Raw genomic sequence first — 19,858 nt, forward strand, 5'->3', positions numbered from 1 at the left:
TTGAACAACTTCATATGTGCCTTCTCAATGGCGGGGAGGGGAGGAAAGGAGAATCTGGAATTCCAAATTTTAAAAACAAATGTAAAAAAAAAAATTGTGTTTTACATGTAACTGGGGAAAAGAAAAAAAAGAGAGTAAATAACTCACTAAGCTATTCAACCTTAAAAGTACATGAAGACTTTTGAAATATTCAGTATTAGCAGAGTATTGTAGAAAGCAAACCGAATCTCAATTTTTAAACATTTTGACAATCCATGTACCTTGGGCAGAAGTCTGCAGGAATATGGATGTATATGAGGAGAGAGATCATCATAGTAGCACTGATTCTTCTACCTCAACAGTGGCTTCAGAAAAAATTGATTTTGGAAACTCTCTAGAACCTAAGGAATGAAAAGGTCATTTGGGGGGGGGAGGGGAATTCAGCACAAAGACCAGTTGCATTCTCACTATATGAATGTAATAAAGAAAAAATTGATTTTGGAAACTCTCTAGAACCTAAGGAATGAAAAGGTCATTTGGCGGGGGTGGGGGGGGGTGGGAGTGGGAATTCAGCACAAAGACCAGTTGCATTCTCACTATATGAATGTAATAAAGAATCTGCCTAAAGAAAAATGTATAGAATTGAATTTAATGACTACTTATCTTTTAAAGTAGTCATTTTAAAAAATATTTATCTAAAAAGCAATTTCAAAAGATAACCTCAAGAACCACACAATCCTACCCCACCAACCCCGCCCCCCCCCAAAAAAAGTTTGTCAATAGCGCCTTTATAGTTAGAGAACAGCTCTCTCCACTGATGGATTTCCCACACTGGAAGGACTCTCCAGCTCTTCAGTCCCTTCCTTTGATAGTCTGGTTCTTCCCAGAATCTTCGTTTTAAGGAAAATGCCTAAGACAAATATATCTTCATTCTTCTCCAGATTCCAATCCTGACTCTCTGGATTTTCTTTACCATGTCTGGGTTCCTTCCTTTCTCCCTCTTCTTTCTAATATGCCCTTTAAGTGTGATTTCTCTTCCTCATTGCAATAATCCAGGTGAAAATAATCATGTTCTTTATTATAGTGATTTTGGTTGTGAATGGAGAGCAGAGAATCTAGATGAGTTGTTCTGAAGGTAGAAATAAGATTTAACAATGGATTGGAAAAAGGAAGAATCGGTCAACTGTACTTCTTAGAATACTTCTCATTGATTGCATAAGACTGTCACAACTAGAGCAGTGTTTGGAAACTGACTCAAAGAAAAAACTGGGTCTTGGTATCTCCTGATAGATTGGAGAAATCAGGCAAATCTGTCCCAAACCAAAGGCAAACCTCTGACCAGATAAAGAAAAAGAGTTGGACATACCTTTACTGTTTAGCACTGAAAGTTGTTGAGATACCCAGGAAAATAAGGACACTGTCCTACAAAGCCTAACTATGTATAAACTCAGCATTAGGAATGCTGACCAGAACATCTGAGTATGCTGATAATCTGGTCTGTTTATAAGCTCAGAGGGTCATGGTAGAAATGTTAAATCTATTAGAAAAATGAAAAGGCTTTCCTATACTGCTTTAGCAACAATTAGGTAGCTCTGTATATAGAGTACAGAGAGCCTCAGGTCAGCAAGATTCAACTTTCTGAGTTCAAATTAAGCTTCAGTATTTATTAGCAGTGTGATCCTGGGCAAGTCACTTTACCCTGTTTGCCTCAGTTCTTTATCTGTAAAATGAACTGGGGAAGGCAAATCAGTTTAGTCTCTCTACCAAGAAAATGCCACAAATGGGGTCACTAAGAGTCGAACCTGACTGAAATGACTACTACTTTAGTGCTTCAAATGATGCCCACTGTCTCAGTGCATTAGCAGAACATTTTGTGGATAGTTGAAACCTGTGCTGTAAATTTCTTGCATGCTTATTGTTTAATATACTTCTATCAATGCTACATATGTTGCTATGCAATGTTACACATATACTATTGCTATGGATGTTTACTATATGTTTTTGCATGAAATCAATGTACTTGGTCACTAACTGTAACTGTAATGTTATATATTTTATATTACATTGACATGTGTGATCTTAGTTTAATTTATAAATTCCTTAATTAAGATAAAAAAGAACCTCAGAAGTCCTTGAATCCACACCCCTCATTGAGGAACCTGAAACCTAGGGAGAGTCAAAACAAGAGTTTGTTCCCAGGATCTCCTGAGACCTGAGACCCACTGACTCCCAAGCCAGTGTTCTTTACAAAGTATCACACTATCCTATTAAGTTCACTATTGGTTTTATGTTATGTATTATGTTCACATTATGCTCTAATGCATGTTATGCTAGTACAAATGCGATGTTGTATGAAGTTGGATAGTAACTGTTTATATTATTTGTGATATATGTTCACACATGTTTCCATGTATCCTGCAAGGAATTTACTAAAATTTTCACATTCTTTACTGGGAGGAACACTCATGGAGATTAAATTTTTCAGTGGCCAAAATATAATGCCCAAGGAACTGGATTTTTATTGCTGATAGTTGTGTGTAATAAAGGCTAGGGAAATAAACAATACTGCTCTTTCCCTTAGCTTGCCTTTTGGTCTCAAATTCATTTATATGCCAAAACAGATAGAATATAAGGAGTATCTAATTCTAAATGGTATAGTTGTCTGGAATAGAGGCCAGCAATCTCCTTGCAAACAAGAAGAAAGATGCTATCTGCATCCAGAGAAAAATTTGAGAAATAGATGTGTAAGATAATTTTACACACACACATACATATGTACACATCTATGTGTGTATCTGTGTTTAATGATAGCCATCTCTAGAGTGAAGAAAGGGAAGGAAAGACAAAAGGGAAAAAAAGAAATTTACCTGATAACTTTATTATATATTTAAAGGGAATAGCAAGTTGTACATAAAAAAATTTTGCAGTTTCATGTGCAATCAACTTTATTATATTTTGTTATGGAAATGCTTGTTTTATTCCATAAATTAAAATAAAATAAATTTTTAAAAAAGAAAAAAGACTTAATAATTCTAGAAGCCCTCTCTTTGCCTTTTGCTAGTAGAATGTGATGGCTTTGACTAAAAGTTCATTCGCTATGCTCTTAGTAGGGAGAGATTCAAGCCACTACATCATAAGTAAGAGTAGAGATGACCATCAAGCAACCTAAAAGAAACCTAGAAACTGGGAACAGGGAGAATGTCCTGCCCAGATTATTATACCCAGAAGTTAACATTAGCTCAATGGATAGCAGAAAAACAGTTCCCATGTGGGACTACATGTTCATAAGTCTTTGCAAAACTATCAGGAACTAGCAGAAAAATACACCCAGTGGAAATTCAATACAGGGAGGAGCAATCAAGGAACAAGAGCAATGAGAAAAACAGGATGACTTAATTAGAAGACACTTGTGATCCTGAAGCTCTGAAGGTGATTTGGTCCTTCACATGTGATTCTTAGAAACACTTTCTCCAAGTGTGTGCCCCTCTTATGCCCATTTCCCACCACCACACCAGTGTGTATCTTTGTGGGAGAGTATTCTCCAGATTTATGGGAAGGAATGTTCTATTTTGATTTTTATGACTACATTATTTCATTAAATGCCTTTGTTTTGAACAAATTGTGTCTTCTGGCTGACTAGAGAAAGAAGTAAACATATTGAAAGAGGCTCAAGAGTTAGAGTTTTGAGTGGCTACAGACTCACAGACTACCTTGAACCCAGAATAGCTGTCCTAGGGACTCCATGTGAGACAAGAGTGTTTCAAGTGCTGTGCCTGGTTCTCCTAGCCCAGAAGATTGTTAAGTGGAGGTGTCCTCCACATGTTGTTGGGGAACGTCCTTCTCCCCATGGGGCAGTTGCTTCTCTTCAGGTACTGGAGCCAGATCAGGAGCTTTCTGCCCACATCTGGACACTGTGAAGCGGCTCATGTGCAGAGCTTCCTCATAGCCTGGGGGCGTTTCCAGGGTCGAGGACAAAGAAGGTATCTGCACAGGGTTGTGAGAGTGAGCTACTGCAAAAATCCTGCGGGCTGCTGGTCCAAAGACTGATTGAAGAGCTGTCAGAGAGAAAGAAAGAGGGAGCTAGAGCATGGGAACCATGCTTGAAAAACAGATCTTAACCTCAGTATATTAGGTTATCTTTTTTTCTGCAAATATGCAAACTATGACCACCAACCCTCCTGCCCTCATACCTATTCCCATAATCCCTAGATTCCAGATCTAGAGACATCTTCCTTCCCTCTTTGAAAACCTATTTATTCTGATACCCTGGATTTATCCTTCTCTGCTTTTCTGGTCCCACTGACCTTTGACCAACTAACTCCTTTTTCCTGATTTACTTAGAAATCTTTCGAAGAACTCATTTACACAGTTCTTTGTCTATCTTTTTTTTTCTACCTGACATCTTTTTATGCTTTTTATACTGTTCTGCCTTAGTATAAAAACTTAGTTTCTACACAGCTTTCACTAGGAGTAAAAAAAAAATATATACAAAAACTTTCAGTTCTGTAGTATTGATTCCAGTGCTGATTGTTGAATTTTGGGAAAGATAGTCATAGAATTGAAGAAGGAATGAGTGAATGAATGAAAAAGTTGTTATTAAGTATTTATTATATACAAAGCACTCTGATAAGCATAGGAATCACAAGAAAAATAAGACAGCTCCTGCTTTCAAGGAGTTAACATTTTCATGGGTGAGATGTATACAGCAGGTTTCAGTTGCAAATAATATGGAGAGGCTTGGTGGTCCTCAGGATGCAGGAACAGAGGAGATAGAAATTATTTTTATTGGTAGAACTATATTTGTTTCTGTTGCTGAAGCTTTTAACAGAACTTTAGTGGTGAGAACTTTGATGTAGCAAAAAGTCACTAGAGGGATAAAAGTGTTTTAGAAAGAATAAACTAAAATGTAGAATTCTTCAGTAAAGAGAAACAAACTTTTCCAACTTTTATTAAAAAGGGATATCATTAAAATCTATAAAACTGTGAAGAGGTTTGGGTTTTGAAAGATATAGATTTTTGGAAAAAGAAGTGTATTTTATAATGATGATGATGCTAGCTGGCATTTCTATAGCATTTTCAGGTTTTGTAAAGCACTTTAAAAATATTACATGATTTCATCTCCTTAACAGCCTTAGGAGGTAGATACTATTATTATCCCCATTTTGCTGAGAAGGCAACTAAGACAAATTGAAATTAAATGACTTGCCTAGGGTAATACTTACTAAGCTTCTGAGGCAGAATTTGAACTCAGATTTTACTGATTTCAGGTCCAGCATAATAATCCACTAGCTATAGTAAAATTTTAAAATGTAGCGCTCCTTAGAGGTAGTACAGATTGGAAACACATGTAGGTTTCATGAAGACAAAAGCATGCATGCATGATGGATCTCTAATTGTACCTTCAGTAGAAGTTTGGGACATTTTAAAGTAGGGTCATCATTAACATTTTGAAATTTTTATGAAGGATAACCATATGTTTCCACAAAATATCTTTTGGTGATAGCGATAGACAATAATAGAATGTCAGGATGAATAGATGTAATTGAGGAATACATTTTAAAAGATATATCCTTTTAAGAATATTCTGTGATCCCTTTGTCATATTAAGAGCTTTTTCTTCATAGATTACCATTACCATACCAAAAAAAAAAAATCCTGATTCTCCTCTTATCTCTTTGCCCCCAATGTTAGATTCTTTAAATTTCTTAACATGGAATAAAATTCTCTCTTTTGGATGTCTGCCTCTTATCCTTTCTAGCACTTCGAATATCTACAAATCAATCAGAATTAAAGAATTCTGTGTTCTTGAGAAAGCAGATCTACTCAGAACATCCCAAAAATCTACACTTCTTTCAAGTATTTTCCTTCCTTGGTACCCCCGTATGACTCTGTGAATGTACTCACAAGTAATGGTGCTTTGAAGGGTGCTGTCATGGTCAAAAGCAATGACCGTCACTTCGTATGGTGGGGGGCCCACCTCTTCTCCTGTCTGCTGTCGACTGATGCAACAGCGGAGACAGACTGAGGTCAGTCCACACAAAAGGAAAAGCCCACCAATCACCACCAATAGCCTATAAAGGACAGGGTACAAGGAAAAGCTGTGTGAGTGGTCATACTTCTAAATCCAAATTTATAAATCAATATGTATACATTTGTTCCTTGTTTCTTTGTTTTTCAGAAGGATCTACAAAATATATACTACCCCAAATTACTTTGATTTCAGCTTCCTAATGACCTTCATTCTTTATGAGACAGAGAACAAAATCACATCACCATACTGATGTTAGAATTGTTAAAATAACTGAGAGTGGTTTATAGAGGGTTATGTTTGTTGTTATTCAGTCCATTTAATCATGTCTGACTCTTTGTGAGTTTCTTGGCAAAGATCCTGAAGTGGTGTGACATTTCCTTCTCCAGCTCTTTTTACAGATAAGGAAACTAAGGCAAACTGGTTTAACAGCTACTAAGTGTCTGAAGTTAGATTTGAACTCAAGAAAATAAGTCTTCCTGGCTCCAGGCCTGGAACACAATCCACTGTACCATCTAGCGCCCTGGGACAATGTTGTGCCACACTAAAATAAAACCTTTCTCTTCCCTGGAAATGGGTGATCTGGGTACTTCTTTCTATGTCTCTCCAATGTCTCTCCAATACATAGTTACCTGGCTAAGCTGTCTGAAGTAGTAAGGATTTCTGACCTGCTCTTTTGTTAATTGAGAATGGATCGATTATGGATCTACAATTCCAATAACTTAATTAATATGACTATAGATGTGGCCACTAATCTCTTAGAAGCTGGATTAAAATGACTAGTTCCACAATCATTTCTGTGCACAGAAAAAGAATAGCATTTAGAAAAAGGTCCATTAAGTCTCCAACATAATGAGCATGAAATTTGTTGTAGCAGGGCATAGTAAATAAATAAATCCTTTGCCTGGGAAAAAATAGGGAGCAGGAGGCAATGATGGGTTTGCACTTGACAAGAAGGAAAAAAATATGAGAAAAAAATTATGGCATATAAATGTAATGGAATATTATTGTGGTATAAAAATGATGAAAGATATTTGCAAAGAATTTTGGGAAGTAGGAATAGATGCAGAGTGAAGTGAGCACAAAAAGAACAGTTTATATAATGAGGACAATATTGAAAAATAAAACAACTTTGAAAGACTTAAATATTCTGATCAAATTTCCTTCTTTAGTGAAATATGCTATCACTTCTCTTTCAGAGTTTTTGGACTCAGGATGTGATAAAAGGCCTTCATTTTTGGACATGGCCTCTGTGTAAATTTGTCATACATATTTTTTTGTTGTTGCTAAAAGGTTCTCTTATTTCCCCTCTGTTTTTTAATGTGAGGGTTTGGGGGGATAATAAGCAATAGTGGTGCCATTGAAAGAAGATATGTGAAACTTTTTAAAAAAAAAGACTTTAAAGAGAACAGAAAGAAGTTCAGAATGTAGCAAAGAAAGCAGAACTATTTTGAAAGGAATATGTAGAATTTATTATAGAATTAATGAACTGGGCATGTGGTGTATACACAAAGTACCTGGCACAGTACTGCTTAGGTAGAATTATGGATCTACAATTCCAATAACTTGTATTACTATAACTATAGATTTGACCACTAATTTCTTAGGAGCTGGATTGAAATGACTGAGGAAACTTTCCAGGAGAATTGTTATGACATGAAATTTGGTGCCTGGGGAGCATATATAGACATTTTTCAATGAACCCTGTAGTCTGTTTTGATTGGCTGAGTATCTAGAACTGATATGTATCTTCAAAAGGGACTGAGGCAATCTCCACCTACTCTCTTGGTCCATTTTCTCCTAAACTACATTCTCGGTGATTCTTTTGCAAATCCTCTGCTGATGGCTTCCACTGAAAGAAATTCTGGGAGGAGAGAGATCTTAGGCCTTTCCTATTGAAGCCATCCTGTGATTCTATGAAAATGGGCCTGGATTTTTTGCCTGTGTCAGAAGACACAGGAGAGGGGAAAGGGGCATCCTGGTGTCTTATTGTCAGAGTTTTCCAGCCAACTCAAGCAATGATGTCCTGGAGAAGCAAGGACATCATGTTTTTAGAAGTGATTTTCATGACCCCACTTAGGCAAGCTGCAGTAAGGATTCATCCAGGAGTCATGTCACAGCTAAACATGAACCAAACAGGCTCAATGTTATGTGGGAATTGTGTTGAGTAAGTCTACTTTTTGCATTGAGATAGTATAAGGGAAAGTGTGTCTCTGAGGTGTTGGATCAAAATGACTGAACTTTTGTTATTGTTTTATCTTCAAAGTAAGATTTTCTTTCCTTATTCCTGGCTTAGCACTCTTATCAAAACTGGGTCACCAGCTTCCCATTTGGGATAATGGATATTGGGAAAAGAAGGCAGCAAAGGAACATTTTCCCATTAGGGACCATTGGGATTCCATGAGAAAAATGTTAATGTTAGTGAATTTTTTCTGTTTGATCCTGTCTCCTCTCTCCCCATTCCAATCCATCCCTTTACTCAGTGGCTAGAGTGATTTTACTGAAGTTTAAGTTTATGTTACTTCTTCAACAACAAATGTTACTACTTCAGTCAAGAATTAAAGTGGCTTCCTACTATCTCCAGGACAAAATATAAAAGTATCAGTTTGGCTTTTATAGCCCTTCAAAACCTAGTCCCTTCATAACTTTCTAGTCTTTTTACATCTTACTGCCCTTCAGAGAGTTTGTGGGGTTTCCAGTTGTGATCTAGTGATATTGACCTTTTTACTATTCCTTGAATATGTTACGCTATCTCCACATTTCATGCCTTTTCACTGAATATCATCTGTGCTGGGAATGCTCACCTTATCACCTCTGATTCCCAATTTCCCTGGTTTCCTTCAGAACTCATCAAGAACCCCACCTTTTGCTGAAATTCTTTCCTATTCTATGCTTTCCTTTTGAAATTTCTGCCAATTTACACTGTATACAGCTTGCTTTTGTAATTGTTAGCATTTTTGTTCCTTTAGGGCAGGGATGATATTTTTAAAAATAATAGCACTATTTAAGGTTTACAAAGTGCTTTGCAAATATTACCTCATCTTAATTTCATAATTATCCTGTAAGCTAGGTGCTATTATTTTTCTCTTTTTACAGATGAGGAAACTGAGGCAAAGTGAAGTAAGATGATTTGCTCAGGATCACACAGTTAGTGTCTGAGACTGAATTTAAATGCAAATCTTGCCTAGCACTTTCTACATTGTGTCACCTATCTCCCTACCATGGTTTTTGCCTTCTTTTTTATTCCTGATGCTTAGTTTAGTTCTTGGCACAAAGTGAATACTTAATGGCTGCTGACAGACTTACTGTGATTAACTCTGGACAAAACTTTCTCAGTTCCTTTAATGAATTTTTACTTGGAATGATCTTTTAAGTCCCTAAGCCATCTTGGTAGGTCTCTTCTGGATATTTTCCAGTTAATGTCCTTCATAAATTATGTTTATAACATTCCATATTTGGTCCATTCAGAGCAAAACACACCAAAACTACTGCTTTCTCATTCCTAAACACAGTAATGAAACCCAAGATTGCCTTAGTTTTTTTAGGCACCATATATCTCATTGTATCATAAGGAACTTGAGACCATCCAGCTTTTCTGCAGATAACGTCTATCTAGTCCTACTGTCCTGCTCATTTTATACTTATTAAAATTAATTTTTGTCAAGTGCTAAGATATTTACAGTTATTTCTATTAATCTCCTGTCTAAGAAAGAGAGGTAGTGTAGCTTAGTGGCTGGTATTTCACAAATTTAGTCTTGGGCTATGGGCCATTTTTATCAATGACTTTGATAGACATCCTTGTCAAAACTGCAGATGGCACAAAGTTTAGGGAGAAAACAGTTTAGATTACAAAGTCAAAATTAAAAATATATATATATCTCGATAGGATACAACATTGGCCCAAATCCAATAAAATTAAATTTAATAAAACTAAATAGAAAGTTTAAAAATAAAATTTATAAAGTTGGGTTCAGAAAATTAACTTTACATGTGAGGTAAATTAACTTTCTCTCCTAATTTTGTGGTCTTTTATGAATTTTATAAGCATGCTACACATACCTTTATCCAGGTCATCGATTAAAAACTTTTAATAGCATAAGATACAGGACAGATTTGTGACCTGTACTTAACATTATCCTTCCAAGTCTATATCAAATCATTAATGACTACTTTAGGGATCAGATCATTCTATTAATTCCTAATCTACTAAAAGTACTATAGTCTATCATTGCCTGTTTTTGTACAAGCACGCCAAGAATGGTTTTTATATTTCAAAATAGTTTTATTGCATTTTAAAATGGAAAACCTATTTTTAGTTCACAGGCTTTACAAAAACAGGTGACAGGTTGGATTTGGCCTTCAGACCACAGTTTGCTGACACCATTTGATCTTTTTTCATCACAGGCTTTGTCATGTATAGTCACATAAGCTGTATTCAGGAAAGGGAATTTTATTTAAATGAGAAGTCACAATGGTAGTTTAAAGAATCTATTTAATGTCATTCTGTTAGGCCTCTGCTTTTAGATCTACATGGTATGGTAGAAATAATATTTCAAATATTATTGACATAGGATTTGAAGTTAGGAGACCTAATTCAAATCCTACCTGTAGCGCTTATCTGTTGGTCTGAATATATACTTATCTTTTTTGAGTTTCATTTATTTTACCTATAAAATGAGCATTTAAATTACCTTCCTCACCAGTATAAGAGAAACATGCTTTATAATTTGCCCAATTTCTATAAAGATGCATTATTTCCATTAGAAACTTATAATGGCATTAGAAACTTATAAAATATCCCTAAAACCAATAAATGTTGATAATGGGTACTTGCTGGAGAATTTTCTTTGGCAACTTACCAGATGTACCAGAGATGGACCCAGTCGGTGGTCAGACAGCTGGTGATGAAGCAGAAAGATAAGGTCACATAGTGAAAATAGTGAAAAAATTATCATATAGTTATGTAGTTGTTATATATGGAAAGCTTGTTATAAAGTTGGTATCAAGGAGAAATGATATAATTCATGTAATTAATGTTCTCTATTAAAAAAAAAAACCTTATAATTTGATTTAATCTGCAGCCATTCTTTATAATGTGGTTCTGCCACCATTTCCTTCTTCATTCTTGATTTATATGACCAGATAGTCCTCCTCCCTGCTAAGGCTAACTCCTCTTTATATAATTTTGGGGTAGAAGTGGCAAGGCAGTCAAGATTAAATGACATGCCCAAGATGACATATCTAATAAGTATCTGAGGCTGGATTTGAACTCAGCTCTCCCCATTCCAGTTCATCTTCTATGATCAATCCACTCAACTATCAAAGTGATCTCCCTGAAGCATAGCTCTGACTATGTCAGTCCCTCCCTACGTCCATCCAATAGACTATATTATCTAACTTCAAGCATAGAATCCTTTATTTGACTTTTAAATTCAGTTAATTTTCTGAACCCAACTTTATAAATTTTATTTTAAAACTTTCTATTTAGTCTTATTAAATTTAATTTTATTGGATTTGGTCCAATGTTGTATCCTATTGAGATATATATTTTTTTAACTTTGACCTTGTAATTGACTCCAAGGCTGGTGCTCTATCCACTGCTCCACCTAGCTGCCCTTCTAGATGTACTCGAGTCCATTTACTCTTTTTTCCCCCCAGATTTTTTTCCCCCTCTATCATTCCCACTATTTTCTTAATCTTAAATCTGTTAGTTAGTTGCTTTCTTATTGCTTACAAACATGTCCATCTCTCTTCTAGCCTTAAAAAAATCCTTCACTAAATCTAACTTCTATCTTTCCTCATATATATTTCTTCCATTTTGTGGCTAAACTTGAGAAAGTCTTCTATACTCAATGCTTCTATTTTGTTTTCTCTAATTCCCTTGACTTTATAGTTTGGCAGTGATCTCAATTATCAAATCTAATTTTTCTCAGTCCTTATCTTTCTTGGCCTCTCTGAATTGAAAATTCTCAATTACCCTCTTCTCCCTGTTTCTTCTCTTTATATCTTTGTGATACTGCTCCCTCCACATTCTTCTCTTAGAGGCGTCTGATCCCTTTTTCTTAGTCTTTTTTTGCTAGATTTTTAGCCAGATCATGAGACCTATCCTTGGATTTTCCTTGACACTCTATACTGAACCTTCTTGTCTTTTCCCTCTATACTACTTCACTTAATCTCATCAGCACCCATAGAACCAATTATCCCTCTCTGCAAATGATCGTCACAGCTTGAACTAGATAGCCCATAGATAAATTAAGCTCAAGTCCAATATCTTTTCCACCTTTCCACCAAAGCTTCTCTTCTTCCTAATTTTCCTATTATTGTTGAGGGTACCACCATTTCCCTAGTCACCCCAGTGTCCTAGGTTTCATCCTAAATTTGTTCCTCTTTCTCATCATCTCTCATCTGTTGCCAATGTCTGTTGAGTCTATGCCAATAATATACTCTCTATGGATCCCCTTTTATCCTCTGACACTGGCCCAGTGAAGGTCTTTGTCACTTTGTGCTTATGTAGGTGACATGTTGCACTCCATTAAAGAAGTAGGGAAAAGTAGGGGACATGTTTAGACTTGCTAAGGCTATGAACACTTCCCAAATAATTGTTTCTGGAATTCAGGCAACCAGATTGATGTTTTGACTATTTCTGTTTTCAGTAGGACCTGTGGCTATGCTACTCTAAAAAGATACTGTTTCTTACAACTTCTATATTTCTTAGAGCCAGAATTATGGTATATAAGCTTTCTTGCCCTTGACCCTAATTGCTGATTAGTTACCCATGCTACTTGGCCTGCCTGCTTTGGTGAAATAAAGCTTTGACTTAAAAAGAATCCTGTATGAGTATTCCCTCACTCCAGTTCCAAACCAACGCTCTTCTGCAGTGGATTATTCTACTGCTCTGCTGGCTGTTTTCCCTGTCTTAAAGCTCTCCCCATTCCAGTTCATCTTCTATGATCTGTCTACTCCACTATCAAATGATCTCCCTAAAGCATAGATCTGACTATGTCAGTCCCTCCCTATGTCCATTCAATAGACTATATAATGTAAGTTCAAGCATAGAATCCTTTATTTGACTTTTAAAGAACTTTACAATCTGGTCCTTTCCCACCTTCTTATACTTCACTTCTTTCCACATAGTCCATGCTCTTCTCCATTCATGACGCTCTATCCTCCCAACTCCATGAATTTTCATGCACTGAGCTAATGTTCCGTGTCTAGAATTCTTTCTCTTTTCATTTCCTGCATCTCTCGACTTCTTTCAAGTCTCAATTAACAATCAACCTTCAACAAGAAGCCTTTCTCAATCCCTCTTTTCTTTATCTTAGTGATTTCACCCTGAAATGATCTCCAATTTATCCTGTGTATTTCTAGTTTGCACATAGCTGTTTACATATTTTCTTTTCTTTTTCCATTAGACTGAACACTTTGAGAATAGGGCCTTTTGCCCCTTTTTCTTTTGGATCTTCAATCCTCAGCATTGTACTTGGTACATAATAAATATTTATCAATGCTTGCTAACTTCTTGTTCCCACTAGCTTCCCAGTCTTCTCCAACTGGGTAAATCACTTAACCCTCTTTGCTTCAGTTTCCTCGTCTATAAAATGATCTAGAGAAAGAAGAGACAAAGCACTCCAGTATCTTTACCAAAATAAATCCCAAATGGAATCACAAAGAATTACATATGACTTTGTCTCTCTCTGCCCCTTTCTTCCATCTCTTCTCATATCTCTTTCTCTCACACTCTCCTGTCTCTGTCTCCCCTTCCTCCATCTCCATCTTTCTTACTCTCTTCTTTTTTTTCCTTTCTTCTCCCTCCTTTCCCCCCGCTGTTTCCCTCTGTCTCACTCTTTTCTCCTCCTCATCCCTTTCTGTCCCTTTTTTCCACCTCATTTCTCTCTCTTTCATTTTTTTCTTTATCCATTAAAATCCAACTCAAATATCACTTCCCATTTCCTCCCCATTATGTTTTGTACCACCAAAGTGGTTTTATGTTACTATTATGTATAGCACTTTATGTTTTCCTCAATTGTAAGCTTTGTGAAAGCAGAGACACAATGCTTCAACTCAATTTTTTGGTTTCTTCTCACCAAAGCATAGCATCTTGTTCTTATAGACATGGCAGCTTGTTAAATATTCATGGAATAGAAATTGTGCTAAGTTAAAGATAGAATGGGTGGATATTGGTGTAAAGATGAAATGGGATTGAGTATCAAAGATATCTAAAGAAAGAGTTGGATTAAAATCCCAATTCAGACATTTTATTGACTTGGGTCAAAAGGACTCTAAGTTCTGGGGATGGAAGGAACCTTAGACCTCACTAGTTCAAATCCCTCATTTTACAGAAGAAATTGGGCACAAAAAGGTTTTCAAGGTTACCTAGAGAACAAGCAGCAGCAGCTTCCTGTGACTCCAGGAACAGCACTTCTGACTGTACTGCTCTGACTATTTAACCTCACTGTGCCTTGATTCCTTCATCTGTGAAGTGAGATTAACTCACAAGGTTGTTGCATGGCTTAAATATCATCTTTAATTATTAATTTAAGAGAAAATAAGCATCAAAAAAGACATAATTCTTATCTTCAAAGCATTTATGATATAGCTGGGAAAATAGAACTAACTATACTATATTTTAGAAAAACAATTAAATGCTAAGCTGTGGAGTATTAGCTAAAAGGTAAGAGGAGTTCATAGAAGGGAGACTTCAGTGTCCATGGAGAAGTCAGAGAAAACTTACAGAATTACTACATCAAGGAAGATAAGGGAACAAATATATTAAATAGATCACAGTATGACTATACTTAAAGCCTATGACATGAAGGACCTAGTATTGTATTTATGTATCTCCTCAAGCATCTAGCATACTGTTTTATGATTCCCTTGAATCATTATTATACAGGTGTTAGAGAGATGCTTGAAGCCCATAAAGTAGTAAACTACTCAGGAACCTACAGTGTCAGAGACAAAGTTTGCATTCAGACCTCTAACTTCAAATCTAACACCTTCACACTAAGTATTTGCTAAATATTTGAGAAATGAATGGATACATTGGAAAATATAATATGAAGTGGTAGTAGTACTTAGGAAATTCTAGAGATAAATGTTTGTAGCCAGGGACTATATCTAAATTAAGCCCAATGTGGATGTTGGATAGTTTACAAAAGCATATAAAAAGGAATGTATAATAAGCTACTGTGATTGCATTCTGCATTAATTAAGATTAATTCTACTTTTTATGGTTGGGGAATCTTGTTTTGAGAATAACATTGTGAGCAATGCTGGTTTGAAATCTTTAAGATAGTGATACTACTTTGCTTCTGACAGTTATCTCTTATCTCTGAAGGTTAATGCTCCATTCTTGTTAAGTTCTTTTAGTAGTGTCTTGAGATTTTGTGACTCATTTGGGGTTTTCTTGGTAAAGATAATGGAGTGGTTTGTCTTTCCTTCTCCAGCTCATTTTATAAATGAGGAAACTGAGGTGAGCAAGGTCATATAACAAGGGTCTGAGGCTATATTTGAAGCAGAGTTAGGAAGACTCTATCCACTGTACCATCCACCTTTTTCAGTTAGTACCTATCCCAGTAATAACAGGGACAGGGAAATCCCCCACATCTACCAACTTCTTGTCCTCTGCTCCTGGCTCAACCTTTCTCCTTCCTTCCTTGGGAAATGGGTTTGGAGATTCAGATACTCACTGCTCAGAATTCACACAGTTCTCTTCACATGTCATCCAAGGAAGCTATAAAAAGTGAAAGTAACACATGATTGAGCCTGCTCTGTTATATAGTCTGCTTATACCTGTTGTTTCCTTCCCTTTCTGCTGGGACCTGTTTCTTCCACTGATAAGAGAACAGTTCAATCCATTTGTGGGCCAATCAGCTTCACTGTGTTCTAAGGTCAGAATTTTAAATCAAATCTGTTCATTCCCTTTTCAAAAATAGGAGGACCAGGCAAAGGAGTGTGAATGAACTGTTACAAAACTTCTTCCATTTTTGTCATGACTGTGGTGATGGTTAAGGAAAGGTATATCAAAGTCTGGTGACTGAGTGATATTCTTTTTTGTAGATTATAACACTGATGTCTGAGGATCTGACAATCTGTCATGAAGACCCAGGTATGTTTTAGTGAGTCTCAAAAAATCTCTCAGGCTGAAGTACACCTCTACTTCAAGAGAATCTCTAGGAAACCTCAATCCTTCTCCTCCTTAACCCTATTTTAAAGGGTTTAAATTTTAAATCTGATCATTTGCAGATACTCAGCATTCAGACTAACAAGGGCACAGGCTAGAGCAATAAAGGTCACAAGGCAATAGAAAATTCCAAGAACCTATTTCAGCAAGCACCTTTCTCTCAAGGTCCAGAATAGTCCCATATGACAATATTGTTTGGAATGATAACACAGTAAAGGGGAAATATGGACTTGCTTCTCTGCTGGTTCAGCGTTTCCTGGTGCCTGCAAAAACACTTTTTTCAACTCCACCATTAGGGCTTCCACTTCCTTCTGCCATGGCTCAGAGTTGCCTTCTGCCTATGGCTCCAAGTTACTCTTGAACATTCTTTTCTTCACCTGCTTCCTTAAGACTATATAGCTTTTGCTATCTTTCTATCACTTCTTAATTCATTCCTCTGTTTTCAATAGGTAAACTTTTAACTTGCCCCATCACTTCTTGATCATCTCCTCTCCAATCCTTTTCCCCCTTTCCAAAACTTAAAGTGTTATCTTTCTCCTATTAGAATTTGACAATCCTTGAGGGTAGGACTGTCTTGTTTACATAAATATGTATTTTTGGTACTTAGTATAATGCCCTGAATAAAGTGAACACATTAAAAGCTTTTTCAGTCTATCTATCTATCTATCTATCTATCTACTTCTGTTATTCATATGACTATGCCAGTAACAAACAATTCTCCCTGGACCATGTTCTTCTATCTTCAAATTTATTTCCCTTTACTCTTGAATGGTTTCCTCCACCCAATTATCACATCACCCTGTACATGTACCTTTCAGCCAAGAGTACCTGCTCACAACTCTCATTACTAGGACTTCCCAGTGTTTATTAAATTGAATTCTTTTATAGGATCAATAAAAGTCAATTGTGCTTAATAGGCACAAAAACACATTAGTGACTAAGTGAAAAAACCAAGTAGAACACTAATGCCATTTCATAAATAGCAAACAAAAAGGCTAGCACCCACCCCTCTACAAATTCAGCTATGAATTAGTATTTTCAGTCTTATTCTCTCAATGACCCTCGTTACAACTCAATTTTTTCCTTGTATATTAAACTGAAACCCTGGGAAGAAATGACCTAGTGAATTTTTTCTTATTCTCTCACATTGAATGAGCTAATTTAATTCTAGGCTAACCTGCAACATATAACCAAGTGGAAGGCATTTGAGTAGTCCAAAGAATCTGTAAGAGATCAAATCTATAGTTAAATTTTTTAAAAAATATTTTATATTTTCTCCAATTACATGTTAAAATGTTTTTTACATTTCATTAACAAAATTTGAGTTCCAAATTATCTACTATTTTTCTTTACCTTTCCCTTCATTGAAAAGGTAAACAATTGATCAAATCCATTCTCTAGTTTTTTATCTTGTGGATCTTGGATTGCTTACTTAATGTATGAATCAGTCATATTAGGGGTTTAAGAGAGGGGCAATTTCCCTGTATACCTGATTTTGATATATTACAGAGTATATATGTGTCTATGCGGTAAGAAAAGACTGACAACTGTATCCTTAATGTATCCCAGGGAAAAGAAAAATTTGGATATTTCTGTAGCTATTATAAAGCCTTCCTGTGTCCCACTGGAACCCAAGATAATTGTAACTTCTATTCCTTACTCTATTTTTCATTATGCTCAGACATACATGTATAATACTCCTTTATAAAATCACCACGGTCCAACTGTTCTCTTCTAAACAGATCCTGTCTCCATGCACCTTCTTTCCCACATTGAACCTCTTTCCCCAACAGAACCATGTGCATGTGTGTGGAAGCGGAGGACCTTCTTCCTCACACTTTGACTCACCTGGGAGAGATACACCAGAATGGAGAAAGTCGTAAATGGGAGATGGTTGCCCATGGTGCTGAGCTTCTATTTCTTCCAATTCATGTAGTATCTACTTTCTGACTTCTTTCAAAATCCTGGGCCATCTCACATTCCTTGACCTAAGGACTATGAGGAAAAAGACACTACCTAAATGAACTAAATTGCCCCAGTTTCCTCTTTCAAAGTTTATTTTTTAAGCTTATTTTTAGTCTCATATCTTCTCTCCCCTTTCTTTGCCTGGTTATTACTCCTTTATTGCTCACATCTGCTTCTTATCCCCTTTCTGTCTAGTTTTGTTTTCTTCCCACCTTCCTTCTATGAGGAAAGATTCAGGTTGAACCCATCTATCCTCTGTACCAGTTATCTTTGCTAGGTATTGATTTTCTTGGCTGGGGAAGAAGGGAATACAAAAGATAGATTGCTAATAAACTATAAAATCTCAATTCTAGCTTTTCTTTTCCTAAGAAAGCAGTAATGTTCCTTCTCTTTCCCCATAACCTTCCAAAGAGACTGCTGAAAATTAAAGTGACAGGACTGACCTTTACCTTACTCCCCCATGTGACCACTCTCCTCCCATTCCCCTCTTTAATGGCATTGTTTCCCCTTGCTGCAGCTGAAGTCAGAAACTTGTATGGTTATGGACCATTTACCCTCAACTTCAAGAATATCTGAAGAGATTGTCAAATGGTCTGGAAAACCATCTCAAGCTGGGGCAGACCAGGTGAAGATTAAGATCAGGAATCCCTGCTGTAGCACTCTGTACACTTCACTGAGAATTTCCAGTCCCATTTAGAACAGTTAATCAATTGGTCTATGAATTAGTGTTTGAGATTCTACTGCTAGGACTGAACCTTGTATTAGATTCTTTACGAGGGACTCATTCATTCAACTTATTAAACATTTATTTCTATTAAGTTTTTATCAGTTTACTCCCCGATGTCTCCATATTCTATATCTCATTGAATCTTCCTCTCTCCTTGTAGGTACATTGTTTTTTTATATATGAATCCCTAGCACTAAGGCTCAATGACTGGCATAAAGGAAATAATCAATGATCTTTTCCCATTCTTTTTTTAATTATAGTTTTTTGTTTTTGAAATATATACATGGATAATTTTTGACATTCACTCCTACAAAACCTTGTTTTCTAATTTTTTCCCTCCCTTCTCTATCCCTTCCCCCAGCAAGTGATCCAATATATGTTGAACATGTGCAATTCCTCTATACATATTTCCACAAATATCATGCTGTTCCAGAAAAATCAGATCAAAAAGGAAAATAAAATGAAAAAGAAAATAAAATGCAAGCAAACAACAACAAAAAATGAAAATACTATGTTGTGGTCCACATTTAGTTCCTACTATCTTCTCTCATCATGCAGATGGCTTTCTTCATCACAAGACCATTGGAACTTGTCCATTCTTTTATACTCAAGAGTCATGTACTTGATGATAAGGAAAACAAACAAACAAAAAAAATAAAGTAAGCAAGATATCTGCCCGATTCATAGATACAAAATAAATGGATATATGGTTTTTGCCCTCTAAGAAAATATACATAGATGAGAGAGAAGATATGTGGAAAAGAAAAAGAATGTGGAAAGGAAATATGAAAAGAAATGCCTAATTAAACAACATTTACAGTTATTTATTTTTAGAGTGATACCTATCTTATGTATGTTGTAGATTAAGTATTTTGTTGTTGTTCAGTCATTTTCAGTCATGTCTGATTTTTTGTGACCTCATTTGGGGTTTTCTTGGGAAAGATATTGAAGGGATTTTCTATTTTCTTCTCAAGTT

At 36.0% G+C, this 19,858-nt stretch overlaps 1 protein-coding gene across 1 annotated transcript; it reads right to left on the reverse strand.

Moving 5' to 3' along the window:
- Positions 1–2,837: 2,837 nt before the first annotated feature.
- On the reverse strand, positions 2,838–18,556 carry TMEM52B (transmembrane protein 52B). Its single transcript, XM_052000123.1, has 5 exons — positions 18,039–18,556; positions 15,697–15,740; positions 10,867–10,905; positions 5,884–6,050; positions 2,838–4,034 (listed from the first exon to the last, which is right to left on the reverse strand). Exons 1-5 carry the CDS (start codon positions 18,090–18,092, stop codon positions 3,778–3,780), a joined length of 561 nt encoding a protein of 186 aa, XP_051856083.1. The 5' UTR covers positions 18,093–18,556; the 3' UTR covers positions 2,838–3,777.
- Between the last annotated feature and the right edge of the window lie 1,302 nt (positions 18,557–19,858).

The sequence above is a fragment of the Antechinus flavipes genome, chromosome 5 (assembly GCF_016432865.1).
Source record: "Antechinus flavipes isolate AdamAnt ecotype Samford, QLD, Australia chromosome 5, AdamAnt_v2, whole genome shotgun sequence".
In the NCBI taxonomy this organism is placed as follows: domain Eukaryota; kingdom Metazoa; phylum Chordata; class Mammalia; order Dasyuromorphia; family Dasyuridae; genus Antechinus; species Antechinus flavipes.

Bases quoted from the DNA above. Each gene is read 5' to 3' on its own strand.
- TMEM52B (XM_052000123.1), bottom strand. From the start codon at position 18,092: ATGGGCAACCATCTCCCATTTACGACTTTCTCCATTCTGGTGTATCTC. The intron at 15,741-18,038 runs GTGAGTCAAAGT...CACTTTTTATAG, and splicing joins TTCTGGTGTATCTCTCCCAG to CTTCCTTGGATGACATGTGA. The intron at 4,035-5,883 runs GTGAGTACATTC...TCTCTCTGACAG, and splicing joins CCTTCAAAGCACCATTACTT to CTCTTCAATCAGTCTTTGGA.